Below are 20,414 nucleotides of genomic sequence, written 5' to 3'. Positions count from 1 at the left end.
TTCGCAAATCGCCTTAATGACGCAATGGATAGCACGGTAGCTAGCACCATCTGATGGGAGACCTCCGAACGACCTTTGACCTCTAGGAACACGTGTATGTTGTCAAATCTTTTGTGTAAACCCCCGTATTCTTCATGTCTTTTATAGAATATAAGAAGTTAATTGAAGAAGGAGACACGGCAATTATATATTTGAGTGCCACTAATCTTTATGCCATCGAAATTACTTCCGGGAAAGTCTTTCAAACGAAATATGGAGCATTGAAACACAATGACCTTATAGGCCAGGAATATGGAACAATAGCCAAATGTTCAAGGGGATATGTTCATGTTTTATTTCCAACACCAGAACTTTGGACGTTAACTCTCCCACATCGTACCCAAATCATATACACTCCAGACATAAGCATGATTATCATGCTGCTAGATTTAAAACCAGGGTCTGTTGTTTGTGAATCTGGAACTGGTAGCGGGTCATTGTCGCATGCCCTCATTAGAGTTATTGCTCCAAATGGCCACTTAAATACATATGACTTTCATGAAGGTAGAGTTAATCAAGCAAAGGAAGAGTTTGCAAAACACAAAGTTCAAGATTTAGTTACAGTCAGACAAAGAGATGTTGCTGAAGATGGTTTCGAGGAAGAGGGAGTTGCTGATGCCATATTTTTAGACCTGCCTCACCCTTGGAATGTTGTACCTAAGGCTACAAGGTCTTTAAAGCAAAACAATGTGTCAAGAATAGTCTCTTTTTCTCCCTGTATTGAACAAGTTCAACGCACAACAGAAGCATTAAATGCTTGTGGTTTTACCGATGTTTCGACAATAGAATGTCTGTCCAGGCCCTACGAAGTCAGAAATGTCTCTATACCAATCCTTGGAAATGAATCTACAATCATGGGTAATAAAGAAGAATCAATAACATTACCATTTTCAAAAAAACGAAGCATTTCTAATAATGAAAGCTGTACTCAAACTGAGTGGATGGCTTTACCTTCTCATGTAGCTCCTGGTCATACTGGTTTCCTGACTTTTGGAACCTTCAAATTTCAAAAATCTGTAAAGGTTTGAAAAATAAAAGGTTTAATTTCATAAAATTACGAGTTAATTTTTTTAAATCTGATTCGTAAACATTTATCTATCAAAATAATGAAAATGTTAAAAATGATAAAATCGTTAAGTAGACAATTTAAAGTCGTCTTTTTTACACAACTTTAAAGCAATGCAGCATAGACTCATTCTCAGGGGTTAGGCTCGAATCGCGAATCGCGATGTGTGAATCGTTAAGCCTAGACTTTCTTCGAAAAAAGTGTAAAAAGATATTAAAAATGTGGTAATAAAAGTTATTTATAGACATAAGCAGGGATTTAATATGAACATGAATGTTTGTAATGATGTGGAGCAAAAACATAAAGGTAAAAATTTCGATTATTACAAAATATGTTAGAATAAATACATTTTAAGCCTTTGCTATGCTTTTTGAACAAAACGAATACAGACCATGTCAAATGTCTGTTTTCCATAAAAATATATAAGATAGAATATTTTAGGTTGTATATCTATCATACTAATAAATTTGGAACTTATGCTTACGGGGTATTTTAAAATTTCAGTTTTTGTACCAATGGATACTGCCACATCAACAGTGGGTCACGCTGTCGTTCCGACAGCACCCACATCGTTAAGTGGCATTCCTCCTCAAAATGGATTATTACCACAAACCAAAATGACACCATCATCAGCTAACTTAGAATCTAGCCAACTTAGATCCTTAATGGAAAAGTTAAGAGCCAAAACCACTGGGTGTGGTAAAGCATGGTCAGATTTGGCAAAAATTATTCGTAGTTCATCTGTCGTAAGTTTTACTATAAAATTTAATTTTCAAAAGTAATATTATTGAAATGATACTCTAGGATAAGAGGTTAGCAATGGACATGTCAGAGAAGTGTCAACTACAGAAGTGTTTAGATTCCATTCAAAAATCTATAAAAGGTAATGCAAAAAATGTACCACCTTTTCAAATGTTTCTTAACATTGTACTTCACAGTAACATCACTACAGTCTATGGTTGAGCGTTTGGAAAGCATTACAAGACAACAAGGGTAAATTAAACATTACTTTAAAAATACTACTTGCACAGAATTAAGACATTTTTCATAACAGATTGAAATTCACCGCTGGTCCATCAGGAATGGATTGTTTTATAAGTTCTGATATGTTTTATGTAGAAGTCCTGCTAGACAATAATGGAGAAGTTAAAGATGTAAAAATTGCTCATCACGGAGAACCCGTTGTAAGTGTCTTTGATTAATGACGCATATCAGAAATTAGAGTTATTATTTTTTACTCTAGAGTTGTCCGGAGCTGACTAAAGTCTTAAGCGCAGGGGATTTCTCTGAATTTAACAGCCATTTAGAAGGCTTAGCTGAAATATATCAACTTAATGCAGACAAGTTGGTTTTTAATATAACTATGCATTTATAAGATGTATAAAATGTATAAAATTGAACAGAGATAATTTTAATTTTTTCTTGGACAGAAAGCAAAAAACTAAAGCATTTTTAGCTTTACAAGCCTTAGAAACTGATTTAAGCATGCTTGCTCAGTTTCAGTGGTAATTAATTGAGTGTTACTTAAACTAAAAATAGAAATGCTCATTTTATCTACATTTACAGCTCTATTAACGATCCTAATAATGTTGTTCATAAATCGCCCGTTGGAATACTTCAGGCTAGAAAAGGAGGTCACGCTATGAAATTGACTTATTTCATATCACCATATGACCTTATTGATGCAGAGACCAAAAGTTGCATTCCACTCTCTGTTGACACCGTTATGGAAAATAAATTGGGCCATTCTGTAACTGTTTCCATCGAAAGCTCAACTGCCCATAAATTACAAACCACATCGCTAATTATTGTCAAAAATCAAGATGGAAAGAAGTAAATAGCATTGCCTTTTTGAGAATTACAGAATATAAAGTACATCTTGGAGCTTAATTAATTTTCATATATTTTAGTTTACCAACATTTGCAGCTCACACAAACTTAAACAGCACAACTTTACCAGCAAATTTTGTTTTGAGATTAAAGAAACCCATTGCTATGGCCAATGGAATGGTTAAAAGCATTAAAGCTGTGACGAGTAATTTAATGAGTTGTTAGAATAGCTAAAACGTAATTCATAAATTTTAATTTTTTAATTGCAGATATTGAATTTGCTGATACTTCAGCTAGTGTTTCGCTTTTAAGTTTGATTGTGCAACAACAGTTAAAGCAAACTCAGTCGAGTAGTTTCAGTGCCAATAAAAACAGTATCGCATTGAAGATCGCGGCTAGTAATCAGTGTATCGAAGAGGGATTGTCAGTGGTAATTAACCACAAAGCTGTGAAACATGTTGGATCATTTTATAAATTTTAATTTATCCTAGGTTTTGCCTGATCAGCTTCATTGTTACCATTTTAGTGGGTGGGAAGACTTGAAAGGTGTCTGGGTTGAATCCATTTCTTTCACTCATCCAACTGCCGTTCCCCAAATTTTGGTTTTTCTGAGACAGCAAACACTCTTCAATACTCTTTTGGCATCTTGCGTCCGGGCATCTACAGCACCGTCCAATCCTTCATCCCGTTGCAAATCGTACAATACTTCAAATAATGGCTTGATGACTGCTGCTAATAATGATCCCACATTTGGTGCGAGTCCGGAGGAACCCATAAAATTTGAAGTTCAAACGCTTTCAATGACCCACATTGTTGTATCTTTTGAACATCCTTTGGAAGAGTCATTGGCAACTGGTATTTAATATATAGACTCTATTACCTACTTATAACCATTTTTTCTTATACATTTACCCTTGTTAATGTAGTTGATATCGACTTAAAGGATATTACAAATGTGAAATGCAAAATTTACACTTTGGGATCGGATTCTGTTTTATGCAGTGACGAATATGCTTCTAAAGTTATTCAGAAGTAGAAATTCTTCCTTTTATTTTTTCTAAGCAAGCGTCCCTAACCATTCTATTTACTACCAGATGTCTTTCTATTCCTGTTACGATGAGAGCTTTAATTCGGAAAGGTCAAGCCCAGAAGCATCAACAGCATTCCAGACTCAATGGTAGTGGTGATCAGTTTTTCTCTCCCGAAGGAGCTGGTGGGCCTAATGTAATGCCAAATGGGCGACCAAATGGGTCAGCAAGTGGAATGGGAGGGTCAAATGAAAATGGTGCTCCAGGAATCTCTTACTTATCATCGCATCTACCAGGCTATGGAAGGAACAGGTAATACAAAATGTAAAAAGAGCTGCAACACATGTATTTAATTTGAGCATGGGTAAATGTATTTGTCAGATCTGGCTTGGAAAACATAGATAAGATAAAAGATGAACCTCTTGATGATGATATGAACATGGATGAATTAGAAGATGATGAACTGGATGAAGAGTCATCGGGTAAAGACGAGAATGAAGATGATAACGACGAAGAATGTGATTCGGGAAATCTCGGTGCGACTGGTCTCTCGGGGACCAGTCAAAAACAGTGTCGCGACACGGAGCACGCGTCTCTTTCTATGAGTAGTGCTGCGGAAAATAATCCAATTCTCGACAGCCTATTATCACCCCAAAATTTTCAAAATTCTGGAAAAATGGCTGCTAATACCATGTTAATGAGCATGTTAAGTGATGTTCCCGCTGCTAATACATTACCAACCAATAATTTTCCTTTTTTAGCCAATAAGAACGCTGCTAGCAAAGCAGCGTCGAGTGCAACTACTTCAGTCCCCCCTTCCCCCACCAATGTAACAAGTGTACCAGTTACATCGCGTAGTACTAGTTTGGATTCCATTATTGGTTCAACCAATTTAAGTGTAAATTTGGGAAGCAAGAAGCAAAAGAAAAAAAAGGAACACAAAGACAAAACTTTTTCTCAAAGTACAAAGTCTAAGAAAAGTTCCAGTTTGGGGTTTAACCCAATGACAGAGAAAAGTGGAATTTCAAATTTAGAAACTCATATCTCCAAATCATCCGATTTTCATCAGTCGGAAACTAAGCCCGTCTCTTCATCTTCAAAATCATTTCCATTAGATTTTCATTCTGGCTTAAATAAATCTAACAGTGTGGAAAATCTTTTAGAAGCTAAAACCCCAACAAACTTACAGCAAATGGAATTTAACTGGTCAGATATTGATTCGAGTAGCAACCAAATTGGAAGAAAACAAAGTCAGAGTTCCAGTCAGTCTCAGAACCAAATGATACCGAGTCCACAATGTAAAAGAGTGAGTAAACGGAACAGAAGCGAATCATCTGAAGCTAGTCGCATGACTGAAAGCGAAGAGAGCTGTTCCGAAGAAGTGTCTCAAATGACTGCCTCTCTCTCAAATGAAACAGAATCAACAGGAAGTTCTTTTCAAATTCCAGACAGCCGGAAGAGCAGTCCTTTAATTACACCACCTATTAAAACAGAGAGCCCAAGAGCTAGTCCTCATTCTGGTTTGTCATCTCCAACAAACAGTAACTCACAAAGAAATGCAGGAATATTAAAAATACCCAAAAACCAAGATAATTCTAACTCTGGTGGACAAAAAAGTGAATCATTTAAAACAAAACCAAGCAAATCCATGGAAAATGTGTCTTTTTTGCCTAGTAGCTCAAGTAAGAAGAAAGATGGAAAAAGGGAGAAGAAACGGAGAAGGATGGATACTGCTGGGAACGCCTCTGTCAGTAACAGTGGAGTGGAAGATAAACAAGTGAAACCCTTGCATATAAATTTATCACTGGATTCTAGTTTAATGCCACCACCACCCCTGGGTAGTGAAGCTCGAACGCCAACGTGTTCTTCCCCAACTGATGTAATTGTTAAACCTTTGTCTTTGAAATCGCCAAATTCTAGTAAAAAGAATCAAATGAATGAAAATGTGACCACAAACGCAACATTGAAAGGACAAATCAAGAGTACAAGCAGCAGCAATCCAGTGAAATACAAAAGTTCAGGAAAATCTAGCGGTGTTTCTGGAGGCAGTACATCTCCTAGTTCTGTAAAAATTAAACACTTGAATTTAATGGGTTTACCAGCTTCAACGACGATTACCCCGGTATTACCAAGCCCCATAAAGGGTAATCATGTCAGTCCACCAGCAACACCAGGCTTGCCACCCCCAACTTCAGCTGCTAGCATTTCCATCATTCCTTCACTTTCTCCTCCCTGTGATACTATAATTTCACCTAGCAGTGTGATGACTAATGCTCAATTGAAAAGTACCTCCCGAGCCTCACGCAAAAACTCTTTAAAAGATGTGATTGACAAACTAAGAGGAGGAACATCTGTACCCCCCACTCCACCTCCAGTAGCTAGTCCAGTAACTAGCAGTCTTCACCACACTCATCACCACCTCACTTCTTCAGTAACCTCATCCTTACCAACAAGTATTCCTAGTGGAATAGGGAATAAAACTGAAAGAAAAGACTCCGTAGTGTCAAGTTCTAGCTCAAATGTCACTGCCAAAACTGGAGAAAGTAAATCTAAGTATTCCAGTTCTGATCAATTTACAATTAAACAAAGTTCGGGAATTAAACTTACGGTAACAAAAACTAGACCAAATGCAATTACGGAATCTAAAGTATCCTCTACAAAGTCAAAGAATTCAAACCAAAATGTGTCCAGTCAAAAACAAATGTCAAATTCAGGTTATAGCGTTCCTAGTTTACCACCAACTAAAAAAGCGTCTCAAGAGGGTAAATTTCCAGTAGGGAAAATTAGTGAGAGCAAATCCAAACAAATATCACAAATGAACAAGAACAATAAGTCATCCCCTAATTCTGGTATAAAATCCTTAAGTAATTCCAATAAGATTAAACCTTTGCAGCAGTTGCATTCTCTGCCTTCTCCGAAATATCCGCTAACCAATCAAAACATATTAAGTTCAATGAGTCCTTCAGCAATGACGGATATAGGTCCTTTAGACTTGGTTAGTGGACTAACCAATGAATCTAAAAATTCCAACTTTCAACATTTATTACATGGCCCTGTGACCAACTCTGACCCATTTACCGAGAAACCAACAATTACAAACTCTGCAATAACAATGCTACCAGAGTTGGATTTAAGTAGAACAGAGTTCTCAAAACCAGGGCTTTTTAATAAAACCAATGAAAAAGATCTCTACAGTGCCCCTTTGAGTCATATGTCGGATCCCGAAATGGGTCCTACCAATCTTAGTCGTATCACGACGGAAAAGATTTCCAGTAGTGATAGTGTCTCAAAAAACAATTCAGAATTTGAAGCGATACAAATGGAACTTAGGAGAAGCGCTACTCCTCAATCCCTTGACTTGAGTGATAAAAAAGACATTTCAACAAGTAGTAGCGGAGCTACTGCGATAACATCTTGCGAGGAACCAAGTTCCTCCTTTAAACCTAATATGAATATTGACCAAATATCCTCGCACATTTTACATGGCCAAGAAAAAATGGGCAATTTTATGCAACATAAAGAAAAAATTTCTGGTTTAGCAGCAGAAAAACATTCTAGACCTGAGAAAATGGCCGCTCAGAATTTGTCTTTAAAAATAGATGATAGAGATGATCTTGACAAAAGTCCCGAAGAAGAGGGCCTAGTTATAGACTATCATCCTGGAGAGAGTGGTTTTTCTTCAAATAATAATAATAACAGTGGCATTACACCTAGTTGTCAAAGTACGGTGAATATGCCAGTGACTAGCGTAGCACCATTAATTTCTTCAAGTTCCCACATGGAAAAAACTCACAATGAGACTAATGCAACGTCTCCTCCAAATATTGCCTCTTCTAAATCTCCCTTTCAACTTACGCCGGGAGGGCCTGTCACTACGAAATCTCCCGCTCCTGTAGGTACACCACCATCTAACCATTCCATTTCAAGTTCAATGTCTAGGCCTTCACCCTGCGTAATTGACGATGACCTTATGGATGAGGCAGTTATGGGTCTAAATTAAATTAATTAGGTGTTTCCGTGAAATAAAAATAACATGACTGTATAAACTGGTTTTCTCTATTATACAATATCTATGGCTATTGCCTCGAAAAACAAACACGAAACATCTGATGTTTTATAGAAACAGCTGTATTCGTAATTTGGTTACTTTCCAATCTATTGTAACATAGAGTGTGCTAAATTATAACAATTTTTAACTTTAGCGGATACACAAGGTGGATACTTTTAGCCTGTTCTCGGGTTAAGTTTTTTACTTCAATTCTGTCTTGACGAAAAAAACGAGTTGGAGTAAAGAGGGAGTAGTTAAAGTTTATTTATAAAAAGCTTGTCCATCATGTTTTCCTGAAACGAAATTTAAAGGGATCACTCACTCACTCACAACAGGGGAAGGCATAGGGGTCACAAAAAAACCGGTTTTGAAGCACACTGCAAGTCTGGATTTTATGTTATCCATATGCCTCCCCCTGTTGTGAGTGATGAATCCCTTTAAGCAGACGACAAAACTAGATTACTCCCTCTACACCTACTTTCGAGGAGGAGTAAAAAGTGTAACCTTAGAGCTCTGGAACTGGAACAAGCGAACTAAATTCGGGACAGGGTAAATCTGACCCCGAGAACAGGCGAATAAAAAGTTTGTCCCCGGACAAGCGAAAAAAAACCCACCTACTTGATGACTTAGGCCTAAGGTGGTTCCTTGGGTATTAGCCTAGCTGATTATTATTATTTTTTTTAATCGTGATTGTAACGTGTGGGACAAATTCAGTCCGCTCGTTCACTTGATTAATCAGGGCGAGATATGTGTAACGGCCACGCCAACCGGGGGATACGTGGGGACAGGGGTAGGGACACCCGTGGCGGAAGTATTCCGACCACCAGTTGGGGGATTGGTGGTCGTCCTCACCATGGAGTTGGGAATATTAATCTAGAGATCCAATCAAATCTGCTCCCCGCGAAACAAGTTTTTGAAAATTACGAATGTGTCGTCTGCTCTAAAATGACGAGAAAACGTTATCATATGACCCGTGGCGCCATCCATTATTTTTGAAAAACAAAATCTTTTTGCCGGAAAACGCGTCTTATTTGAACGAACCATCGAGAGATAGACGGCGCCACGGGTAGAATGATAACGTTTTCTCGTCATTTGGAAGCAGACGACGGTATTCTTATTTTTAAGAACTTGTTTCGCGAAATACTGAAATCCGACGTTTCGATTGGACCTCTAGATTAATATTCCCAACTCAATGGTCCTCACACGGCCATCCGCAAACTCTTCCTCCCAGAAGATTGAGATTACAGGAGTACGAAACTAATCCCGGCAGCTGATTATTATTATTATGAAATAAATGAGAAAAATGAGGCACTTAAAACAAAACTACGGCTGCTACCGTGCTACGGCAAATAAATAACCTTTAAAGGGAATATAACCTCTGTTATTTCTGTCGCCCTCCAAGGGTTCCAATATTGTCCGCTGCCTCCCATGGCTTTTCACACCTGCGGCGCTGATAATCGCTGATTGTGAAGGGAATAAAGGAAATTGATGGGGTCTTCCATAAAGAACGCGTTGTAGGTTCTATTCCCTTTAACCTTTAACTACTTCCTTCTTACCCCAACTCGTTTTGTTTTCGTCAAGACACAATTGGAGTAAAATGACGTCATAGGGCTACACTTTTTAACCTGCTCAAACAACCCAGAACAGGCGAAAAATACCACCTATCGAGAAATCATTTGCCCCGACTCAAACTATTCGCTACCACAGAACAATGCCTTCTATAATAATATAGAAGGCAGTGCACAGAATATTAGTATAATGACGTCATAGGGTTACTCTTCTTACCCTACTCGGAAATCCCCGAAACAAGCGAAAAGTATCCACCCTTTTTTGAATAATAGGGGTAACGCCATTAATGGCTAATTTTTAAATACCCGAAGTTTAACTGGATGGCGCCAACAGTCTGAAATGTACAAAATTAACTTCAAGTGGAATAGGAGGGTCCATAAATATTTTTTCCTGAGCTGATATGTTATATAGTGCATGTGGTTTTCCCACCAGAAAACATTGCTTAAAATAGTGATATTAATTTACTTGTTGAGAGTATATAATTCGCTAAAAAATATAGGTAAAAAATAAACAATACAAATTGAGTTAGTTTTGACCATAGAAATCTCATAGGTAACTAGAATGCTGCCGTGTAACTGGCAAATGGGCCAAACGCCGTGGCAGACGATAGCCAGATCTCAGCCAATCAGAGCTCAAAGAGTGGTTCTGCCAAGAATTTAATGTCACCAGAGAGAATGACGTCACCTATCTCCCGCTATAGTAGCGGATTCAAGGAGGATTATTATCCTCCTTGGCGGAACCACTCTACGGCCTCTCATTGGCTGAAGGTTCAAGGCGAACTGGCGTCAAGCTCGGCCGTAGGCGGCAGCATTCTAGTTACCTATGAGATTTCTATGGTTTTGACCCAATAGTTCTTTTTATAAAGTAACGTGGCCTTCTTGTTTTAATATGGCTCTTACGTCACAGAATCTTACTTTTAAAAGCCTACGAGCGCGTGCCTCAGTGTCGAGGAGTATAGACTTTTCAAGCGCGCGTGCGAAGAATATACTAATAAAGCTGTGTCTTGTGACGTAAGATTAACATTTTAACAAGCTGGGCAAGACCACTTTTTATTTTATAAAATCAACTTGACTAAATTTGCTCGAAAATAATTATTCGATTGGCAGTAAACAAAATCTGGGGGCAAAGCATTTATTATTTTTTTTTAGAAGCTCGTTATGAGCCATTGTGACGTGTGGGACAATACAGTCCGCTTGTCCATTTAATTAATCAGGTGCGAGATATGTATTACGGCCACGTCAACGGGGGGATACTTGGGGATAGGGTTGGGACACCCGTGGCGGAAGTATGACAACCACCCGTTGGGGGATTAGTGGTCGTCCTCACACGGCCTTCCACAAACTCTGCCTCCCGGACGCCTGGGATTACAGGAGTGAGCCACTACTCCCGGCCAAAGCATTTATTTGTATTTTTTCTCTTCCCACCAAATAGTTCAATGGGAGAAGAAACTAAATAGAAAAACGTCTGCTCACACGCACTACGATTTATTTTTAAATAATCACTCTTAGTTTTTATTAACCTGGTGGCAGAAATGTGAAATCCCTTGAACCACCATTATATATATATGGAAGTTCATACTACATTTGGCGCCGTCTAGTATAACCATAGGTCTATAATATTGTTCCATACGTTTGTCACTTTGGGGAATATTTTACTGAGAGCTCGTCATGGATTGATGTCATCACAAGAATAAAATCTCCCCCTAGTGACGCGCTGTCAAGGGCTACATGTGACACGGGAGTGAGGGGACGCAAAAAGGTGACGAAGCCCGTAATGCAGTCTGTCTTGTGAATAGCTCGCAGTAAAACATTTGTATGTGGAAAATATTAAAATATTATAAACTTATGGTATAACCAAAAGCGACATAAAATAAAAAAGTGTGTCAGATAGGTAAATCGTTCAGTGGGAGTTTGTTGCACTGAGGGGGATGAACTGGGATCGAGGGTAAGAGTAACGCACGAGCTACGTCATCAAAATTTGAAATTTTCTCCACTCCACCGCCGCCGAGTGAAGCGTTTTAGAACGTATCTCTATGGGCGAGTAACCTTGGTAAATCGAAGCATGATCGAAGAGAGAAAATCGCACCTAACCATAGACTAAATATAATGTTGCTAGTATTATTCCAACTAGTAGGTTATGTAGTCTATAGTGAGACTAGCTCTCGCTGGATGTTTTAGCAGGCGTGAAGGTAGAATTGACACGCTTTTGGGTCTTATGTCGCTTTTGGTATAACTAAAGCATTAAAAGCGCTTCGCTCTAAATGCTTATTTCCCTATAAACAATAGGCGATTCAATAAAACATCTACAAGCAAATCGCCAAGAAGTAATATATCCGGGAGCCAGGACTTAACCCTCTCTGCGAAAAGTTTCAATTATTTCAACAAGCACTATATAAACAGTAACTTGCAAGTCCTGGTTCTGGGAAATATCAACAAGTCAGCCCAGCCATAATATTAGTTCCACGTCGGCCAAATGTATGGGCCCCCAAGGGCTCCAATGGCCATCACTATCGAGAAACTTTTAAACGTCAGCATGAATCGATGTGTAATTTACATATGTGGTCTCAACGGTTTCCCATAAATCAATTGCCCAAATTTAAGGGCTCCCGAGGTCCCCAATGGGTATCTCAATCATAGATATAAGAAATGTATATAAAGGTCTAGATAAATTTCGGGGCGTCTAAGCCTAACATAAAATACGGAATTGACACCTAGCAGACACCGAGGAAGGCACGTGACCAAGAGCGCGAGCTCTCTTAGCATTTTAGTACTAAGTGCTTGACCTTTCCGCAGGCGGTAGTCTTTAGACACCATCTGTTGGTGACTTTTAGTATCATTTTTAAGCAGGAGACAATGGCTCTCGCGACGATAGCACGAGCTTTCTTACCGATAGATAGCGTCTTATAAGGATAGCCTGCAGAAATTACGCGTTTCTGCTAGCTGTCATCTCCGTATTCACTCCCTTTGAAATATTTTATCTAGACCTTTATATACGTTTCCTATATCTATGATCTCAATCGAGTAGCGCGCAAACGTAAAGTTTTGAAGATTAATGAAAAATTCACGCGCTTCGAAAACTGTTTTGAACAGCGTGAGCCAACGCGTGAATTTTTCATTCGTTTTCAAAACTTTACGTTTGCGCACTACTCACTGCGAAATATTATTTTGGTCGCGTGCAGAGAGCCATGAATGAAACTATTTATTTTCGTTGATTATTTTACTAAAGCGTTAAAATTAGGGGTCATCCATACATCAAGTGTTTCGTAATTTCTAATAGGCGGGCCAAATCGAAACAATGTCATAGAACATTTTCGTCTTAAAATAATCTGTAGAACCCGTAGATCTTCGCTCATACCACCCTTTTTGAAACACCCTGTATTTGTGATCTCAGCGGTGGCCAATAAATCAAAGCCCCCTGAGGGCTCAAACGGGTATCCCGCCTCTCAGAGTTTTTCATGACCATTAATGGACGTATCATTCATATTTGTCGCCTCAGTGGTCGCTGAGAAATCAAGAGCCCAAAGTTACGGGCCCCAATAGGTATCGTGATAGAACCGTTTTTAAATTTAAATGATCATTACCCAAACTGAATTTTACATGACTGGTTTTAGATATAAGATACCGGAGCTCGAACGCGTTAATTGTCATTATTTTTTATTCAAATCGATTTTTTTTAGATACCTGGTTTTGGAAATAAGGTACCATCGACTAACTCGAGAATCGCCGTCAATCGTGAGCCATCGCCAGCTCTTCCGAAGCGGGAAGAGGTATATAAAGGCGTACTTATGTATTTATGATTCGCGACCGAAAACTATCGCTACGCCAGCTTTGGTTCGCCATTGAAAGCTAGATAGCCAGCTAGCGGCTAAAGCAGACGCTATTAGTTTTTCCTCATCGTTAATAATAATACTTGCATTTTAGTATGATGTTTGCATCGTTGGCTTATATTTTGATAATAATATTTAAGAATAACGTTCTTAACACTTTTAATTTTCTGTAGCAGACGCTAGATCATAGGCGCAAAGCGGTGCAAACTCGGAGGATCTAGCGCCGGAGTGCCACCTCTTCATTTCGGTTGCGAATAGAGTCGCAGAATATATGGAAAATTAATTTCCAAAACATTGTACATTGTTCGTGGTCTTCTCTTTTTTTTCAGAGGCTGATTTCGCGCTCGCGCTCTTCTCTTTTATTCTTAGCGGCTGAGCTTGTGCTCGCGCTCTTCTCTTTTTTCCCCGAAGAGTCGAGCTCGCGCCCAAAAATAGCTCTCGGACTCTTTAGAGCCCAGAGCCCGCCGATCTCTGATTCCTGTGCATAGAAATCTCATAGGTAACTAGAATGCTGCCGTGTAACTGGCAAATGGGCCAAACGCCATGGCAGACGATAGCCAGATCTCAGCCAATCAGAGCTCAAAGAGTGGTTCTGCCAAGAATTTAATGTCACCATAGAGAATGACGTCATCTATCTCCCGCTATAGTAGCGGATTCAAGGAGGATTATTATCCTCCTTGGCGGAACCACTCTACGGCCTCTCATTGGCTGAAGGTTCAAGGCGAACTGGCGTCAAGCTCGGCCGTAGGCGGCAGCAGTGATGTTCCGCCGCGATTTAGGAATGTACTTTCCACCTAGGTCAAAATGTACTTTTGGAGGATAAAATGTACTTTTCGTTTATAAGCTGAGCGGCGCGCGCCCTCTATGAGTTTTATTACCAAAAATCGCGGGAAATTTCAAAACGTTATTACTAAAGAGAGCGGGAAATTTCAAAACGTTTCTAGTTTTTAACTTTTCTTATTGCTATAATCATATGTAACATAATCACTCATAAGGATGCCATAAAAGCATTTTCGTTAATGAAACCTTGTTCACGTAATATGACGTAAATTAAGTCACTTACAACTCCGTGACGAAATACGCGTCATCAACTTTACCGATTGAAAACGGAAGTTAGTGAGAATTCCTCGTGCGTTTCTGGCTTTCTCCCATGCCAAGTTTAGCTCGTGCTTCGCGATCACATGATTTCATTTCCATGGTAACCTTTTCAATAGCGCAAGGATTATAAGCATTTCTGTATTTTTGAGAAGCATACTTACCAGTAATTATGTTACATATGCTATAATAAAAGAACAAACTTTAATAACGCAGATGTTCGTAGGTAGAACTCAGATGTTACATTACACAAAATTAGATGATGGACGCGAAAATTGTAAATACAAGCAGGGAGCACTCCCTGATACAAGAAATGAGTGGAAACAAAAATGTGGACTTAAATTTTTTTTGCATATTTTCCAAAACTTGTTTACAGTCTCCTTGATTTTGATAAGCCCAACTGTCCAAAGTCTCCTAAAACCCACCCCCTCTATAGTGTGGTGAAAACCCGAAAAGAAACAGTAAAATAGTAAGTACACAAAACATTCCACAAAACAAATTTACACCTGTTACCCCGCGAGTGATTCAGAGCGGCCAAGTAGATTTCACTATTAATTTCCTGCATTTAAAGCTGCTCTATGTCTGCAAAAGGGGTTAACCCCCCCCCCCTCCCTATCGATACTGATGAACGGTCAAAAGAAGAAGTCCGAAATATTAACTGCCTTTAAAACGCAGCTGCCCTTGAAAACCAGTATTCCAGTAAGTCCGAGCTATGAGCGGAATTTCGCTATCTATACAGGTGGCTGAGGTGGGGAGGGTGGGAGAGCGGGGGTTTACAATGGAAATTCGGAGATAAGCAGAAAATTTGTGATGGTTAAATTTAAAACAATCCCCCAAATTAAAAAAATGTACTAAATATATGTCAAAAATATAAAAATTGATTTTCGTTTCATATATTTTCAAAATGTACTAAATACGTATCTAAAAGTTTACTTTGGTATCATAAATTTACAAAATGTACTAAATACGTATTAAAAATCTCCAAATGTATTTTTGTACTTCAAAATCAAAAATGTATTAAAAAAGTACAAATGTACCGCTTGGAACATCACTGGACGAGAGAGTGAAAATTTCCTGAGATTTTAGAACCGCGAACTGGCCCCCCTTGCATTTTGGCTGTGGGAAAAAGGTAATTTTTTTCAAAAACGTTGATTTTGTGGGAATTTTCATGTCTGCGGGTATTAATCCCTTGTTTTTTTAATTTGGCTAGCAATAGAAAGCCCAAAATTATATAGAGCCGTGTATTTTCGTGAATCTTGGTTTTTATAAATAATATAAAGGAGGTGCTTCCCATTGAGTTGGGAATATTAATCTAGAGATCCAATCAAATCTGCTCCCCGCGAAACAAGTTTTTGAAAAATACGAATGTGCCGTCTGCTCTAAAATGACGAGCAAACGTTATCATATGACCCGTGGCGCCATCCATTATTTTGAAGAAAAAAAATCTTTTTGCTTGAAAACGCGTCTTATTTGAACGAATCATTGAGAGATAGACGGCGCCACGGGTAGAATGATAACGTTTTCTCGTCATTTGGGACGCCGATGGGAGCAGACGACAGTATTCTTATTTTTAAAAACTTGTTTCGCGAAATACTGAAATCCGACGTTTCGATTGGACCTCTAGATTAATATTCCCAACTCAATGGTGCTTCCTAATACTATAATCAATCAATGCATAGGCCTAACAACCAAAATGTTTAAACATTTTTATTTCAATAAAATTTAATTTAAAAAAGTAACTTTTCAAAAATTTTGGCATGTTTTCCGTTGGGGGCGGGGCTAAATAGGGGTGTGGGAATTTGTGGGAAATTTACTATCCAGCAATGGGAATTTCAACTTTCAAACATTGGCAGCACTGCTCACTTGTAGAAGTCATTAATTCTACAGCTGGCGTACTCACATGAGAAAAAAAAACTATGTTTACATCTTTTTTTTAGACATTATCAGCCCTCATCTCCTGACCTTTTTTCCATGACATACTCCTGATATTGTACATTATTAATTGAATATTGTGTGACTTCTAAGAAGCAAAATGTGCCATTTTTATTTTTTTTAATTTTCATACAGAATAGTAAAATCATTTGCTTCTAGTTTTTCATTTGCTCAAGTTCCAATTCAAGGATGCATGAACATTGTTTAAAACCAGTTTTTTGTCCACAATAAATGTTTTAAGGCACCACCTTGCAGTTTTCATGAGGCAAACGCTAGTTTCTTCATCACAAACAAAAGCTTTAACAACAACAATTACCTCGTACATTGTGTCTGGTGGGTCCACTTGGGCGATAGTTAAATCAATTTGACAGCCTTTAGATTTTGAGTTTGACAGTTGGTTCAGATGTCCCTTTACATTACTGGTAAGGAAATCTGAATGAAAGTTCTAATTAAATAAAACTGGTGATATCAATGTAAAGGTGCAATTCTAAGTGAACAAGAAAAATTCACACAATCTTAGCCTGGAACCAAAAGCTGATGTTAGAAAAAGACCCAAGAATATCAACCAAAATAAGAAGCAGCAAGCTTGGCTTAAAGCAGCTTTGGTCAGCCACTGCTAGTAGGAATTTGGCTTATGGTTTTGGGTAAATGACCATGCAAGAATTAACGCTAACTTAAATTCTGGGTTACTTGGTAGCTTATTAAAGTGTCTTAATTACTTGGCGCAATGATACTCCAAGAGTGAGGGGCACCTTCAGTAAAAGATAAGGTTCTTGGAAGATCTATCTGCACTGTAAGATGAAGAGTTCCTTCAGGATTAATTTGTACAGGTGTTACAGATAGTTGTAAACAGTCAGTTTTTGACTCTTCCTTGTTAATAGCGGAAGAATCCACAACATCCAGAGACACAGTGTATAAATTGAACTAAAAGAAATATTGTTAAATATTTCTTTTTCGTAAAATGTGTATCTAAAAATACCTTTTTATATTCAAAAGTTTCTAAATTGTAAGTTTTAATTTCATGGTTATTAGTATCTGTGATAAACAGCCTGTCCTCATGAATGCATAATCCATTTGGTTCATTAAGACTTTTTATATCTGTCAAAGTTTTGCACTCTTTACTCAGCGGATCAACAACTTTGAGCTAAGAAAATATAATGTTATTTTCCATTAAAATATTAATTGCATAAACCAAAACATTTACCTTATTGTTGAAAGTATCACCTACAAATATTTTATTTCGTTTTGGACAGAAACAAATTCCAACTGGATGTTGGAGTTTCGCATCATACCCTATACCGTCTTTATCACCATAGGAAAATAAATCCTTTGTGGGAGAAAACCAAGTAGCTTATGTATTTAAATTGAAATACATTATAATAACTATAAATTATTACTGTTGGATTTCGATCACCACCAACCACCGCTTTAACTGCACCATCTACTAAAGAAATTGATCGAATGGATGAACTTTCACTGTCAGCAATAAAAAGAAAAGGGCTCCACTTTTCTTCCGCATTGTGACCCGATGATTTATTTAGGGTTATTCCCGATGGTTGGGCAAAACCGGCTTTCTTAGGATAGCAGTTATTTCGGTTTTCTTCATTTCCAGTGCCAGACACCACAAAGCAAGATTCTTTTTCAAATTTTCCTAATTTACCGGAGCAATTATTAAAATTGTAGCCCCAAATTTGATGAGTTCCCGCCATAGCTATATACAAAATCTGATCATCAACGCAATCTCCTGCACCTATGAAATTTTCCAAAAAAATTATAATCAAAAGTTAATATTTTCTGCAATTTTATATAATTTTAAAGGAAGCACATACGACCAACCAATTGCAGGGCCCAAACATAGATCCCAAGGAGAAGATATGATTTGATCAGTGCCTTTATTTCCACCATCTAAGTCATATCCTTGTAAGCCATTACCAACCACAGTTGTTACAGTTTTATCCACCAAACTGATCTATTTTTTTTTACTCTTCAATAAGGGTTTCCAATTGAAAAATTCTACAAAATAGTAAGTATACCTTTCTTATTGAATGGTTTCCAGTATCAGCGACAAAAATGTATTTGCTCTGATAGCAAGCAATCCCTTGAGGGTTATTAAAACGAGCATCTTTAAAAGATCCATTTTCAAAACCTTCCTCGGAACCGCCAATAATTTCCTTAAAGATATAGTAAAAAATTATAATTACAATAAATATAGTTTAAGGAAGCTATTCTATTCGCACTTTTATTAAACCTTCCAATGAAATGATGAGAATTCTATGATTTCCACTGTCAGCCAATATTAAACTCAGAGTGTGATGTTCAAAATATATTTTTCCAGGAAACGAAAGTAGATTAGTTTCAGTAGAATCTTTCAATTGCTTCAGAGGGATTCCTTTTTTGTAGCAAATACGATTTTGTGTAGAAAAATATTCAATGGCAAGATCAGTATATAAGAACAATTTATCCCTATTGTTTTCTCCAGCAAGAACAAAGAGAATTTGTAATTCAGGACCTGACGTGATGTAAATGATATGAAATATATAATGAAGTTAATAGGGTAGAACAATTTGCATCACAACTACAACTAACCAAGAATAATTAAAGTTGGCCAACAGCATACATTCAATTTCTCCCAAAGTATCCCTCCAGGGTCATTTACAACACAATGATCAATGTTGTATTTCAATACAGCTTGCGCAACATTAATTAAGTTCTTCTCATTATCAAATTTAGCAGAGTGCACTCCTACAACTACTACCTCGCCCGTTTTGGAATACTTATTTTCCAATTCTTTCAGTGTTTTGAAACAATGAATACAGTTAATACAGCAATAAGTGAAAAAGTCTAGTATCACCACTTTTCCTTTAAAAACATTATACAAAGTTGGTTTATTTTCCAAGCTATCCACGTTCAGGTTCAACCACTCCATTCCTAAATAAATAATGAAATTTTTAACTGACTCCAATGATGAAACAAGGCTTAATGTACAGAACTGTCAAATACCTTCTCCAAAATCTTCAATTTTCTCGTTCTTCTTATCGATAGACACAATGTAGTTTCTGATTTTATTAATTTTACCACAATCATCCTCAATTATTTCATTCAATTCTTCGTCAAACGAATACTGAATTTCCAAAATTTTCTCCATGTGACCAAATGAATGAATGGTTTTGTTTTATGATTTTGATGAGTATGTCCATAAGTGTATAATATTAAGTGACAAACTTGTGAAACAATGCCAGATAATGCCGTTGTTTCATTTTAGGGTGCGTCAAAATAAATAAAATAGAGATTAGACACGGGTAGAAACTTCTTTAATTTATAATAAAGTTCACAACAACAAAGCGAACCAGGTGGAGCTTGAACCAGACAAGGGAATTAAAGTATGAAATATTCCCTTTAGGGGAGTGCAAAATATTTGGTTAGACCAAATAATTCGATCGAATACCAAATCGAATATTTGATTCGTCGAATCGAATAGCACTTGGGAAAGTTCGCGAATATTCGGTTTTCTTGATCAAATAGTCGAATATTCGAAAAGATAGGAAAAATGTATTTGGTATTTTCAAATAGTTTGCAAACTGGTCGAATAACCGCGGGTCTTTTTGAAATTTGTTGAGATTCAAGGCCATCAGAGGAGAACGCCAAATTAAATATTATTTTTATTTGTAATAAAAGACCCCTGCTCCTTCGTGTTTTACATATATTTAAAAACTCGAGATTTTAATGAAGTGTTTGCAAAGCATGAAAAATATAGCAGATCCTTTGATTTTAATTGTAGTTAGTATTTACTAAAACTAAAACTCGCTAGCTGACTTGGACCTGGGGTAGTTAAACTTTAAAAATGTGTATTTTAAATTTTGTTTGTAAAAGTTTTCTTTGAAAAAGTTTAGTATTATAGTTTAAATTTATTAAATAAAATAAAATTTAATTACATCTGGTTTAGTATTTTACTATTGCAAGTAAAATGAACAGTGATTTCAA

General features: G+C 37.4%; 3 protein-coding genes across 5 annotated transcripts; 2 read left to right on the top strand and 1 right to left on the bottom strand.

The window, feature by feature from the left end:
* The first annotated feature begins 37 nt into the window (after positions 1–37).
* On the top strand, positions 38–1,093 carry Trmt61 (tRNA methyltransferase 61). Its single transcript, XM_090154409.1, has one exon. It carries the CDS (start codon positions 135–137, stop codon positions 1,065–1,067), a length of 933 nt encoding a protein of 310 aa, XP_090010535.1. The 5' UTR covers positions 38–134; the 3' UTR covers positions 1,068–1,093.
* Positions 1,094–1,214: 121 nt separating this feature from the next.
* LOC149935158 (uncharacterized) lies at positions 1,215–8,003 on the top strand. Its single transcript, XM_090154407.1, has 14 exons — positions 1,215–1,411; positions 1,610–1,851; positions 1,910–1,988; positions 2,044–2,098; positions 2,160–2,289; positions 2,349–2,449; positions 2,536–2,610; positions 2,672–2,938; positions 3,016–3,140; positions 3,205–3,365; positions 3,427–3,790; positions 3,862–3,967; positions 4,030–4,275; positions 4,345–8,003. Exons 1-14 carry the CDS (start codon positions 1,369–1,371, stop codon positions 7,961–7,963), a joined length of 5,613 nt encoding a protein of 1,870 aa, XP_090010533.1. The 5' UTR covers positions 1,215–1,368; the 3' UTR covers positions 7,964–8,003.
* Positions 8,004–16,391: 8,388 nt separating this feature from the next.
* LOC149935157 (NHL repeat-containing protein 2) lies at positions 16,392–19,629 on the bottom strand. Of its 3 annotated transcripts, XM_090181101.1 has the most exons (11): positions 19,434–19,629; positions 19,020–19,361; positions 18,671–18,942; positions 18,467–18,604; positions 18,270–18,402; positions 17,831–18,183; positions 17,638–17,760; positions 17,413–17,577; positions 17,153–17,357; positions 16,750–16,865; positions 16,392–16,681 (listed from the first exon to the last, which is right to left on the bottom strand). In XM_090181101.1, exons 1-11 carry the CDS (start codon positions 19,576–19,578, stop codon positions 16,670–16,672), a joined length of 2,004 nt encoding a protein of 667 aa, XP_090037227.1. In that variant the 5' UTR covers positions 19,579–19,629; the 3' UTR covers positions 16,392–16,669. The 3 variants fall into 3 exon arrangements, with proteins under 3 accessions (XP_090037227.1, XP_090037226.1, XP_090037228.1); XM_090181100.1 differs by having other exon boundaries at positions 16,392–16,865; XM_090181102.1 differs by lacking the exon at positions 16,392–16,681 and having other exon boundaries at positions 16,710–16,878.
* Between the last annotated feature and the right edge of the window lie 785 nt (positions 19,630–20,414).

Source organism: Leiobunum rupestre, chromosome 7, assembly GCF_980474605.1.
Source record: "Leiobunum rupestre chromosome 7, qqLeiRupe1.1.hap1, whole genome shotgun sequence".
In the NCBI taxonomy this organism is placed as follows: domain Eukaryota; kingdom Metazoa; phylum Arthropoda; class Arachnida; order Opiliones; family Sclerosomatidae; genus Leiobunum; species Leiobunum rupestre.
This window is presented reverse-complemented; position numbering and strand designations above follow the sequence as displayed.

Coding starts and splice junctions, on each gene's coding strand:
- Trmt61 (XM_090154409.1), top strand. CDS start 135: ATGTCTTTTATAGAATATAAGAAGTTAATTGAAGAAGGAGACACGGCA.
- LOC149935158 (XM_090154407.1), top strand. CDS start 1,369: ATGAACATGAATGTTTGTAATGATGTGGAGCAAAAACATAAAG. Junction 2,290..2,348: donor CTCATCACGGAGAACCCGTT/GTAAGTGTCTTT, acceptor TTTTTACTCTAG/AGTTGTCCGGAGCTGACTAA. Junction 3,791..3,861: donor GGAAGAGTCATTGGCAACTG/GTATTTAATATA, acceptor TTGTTAATGTAG/TTGATATCGACTTAAAGGAT.
- LOC149935157 (XM_090181100.1), bottom strand. CDS start 19,578: ATGGAGAAAATTTTGGAAATTCAGTATTCGTTTGACGAAGAATTGAAT. Junction 18,403..18,466: donor GAAACCATTCAATAAGAAAG/GTATACTTACTA, acceptor AAAAAAAAATAG/ATCAGTTTGGTGGATAAAAC. Junction 16,866..17,152: donor TTGGAGTATCATTGCGCCAA/GTAATTAAGACA, acceptor ACTTTCATTCAG/ATTTCCTTACCAGTAATGTA.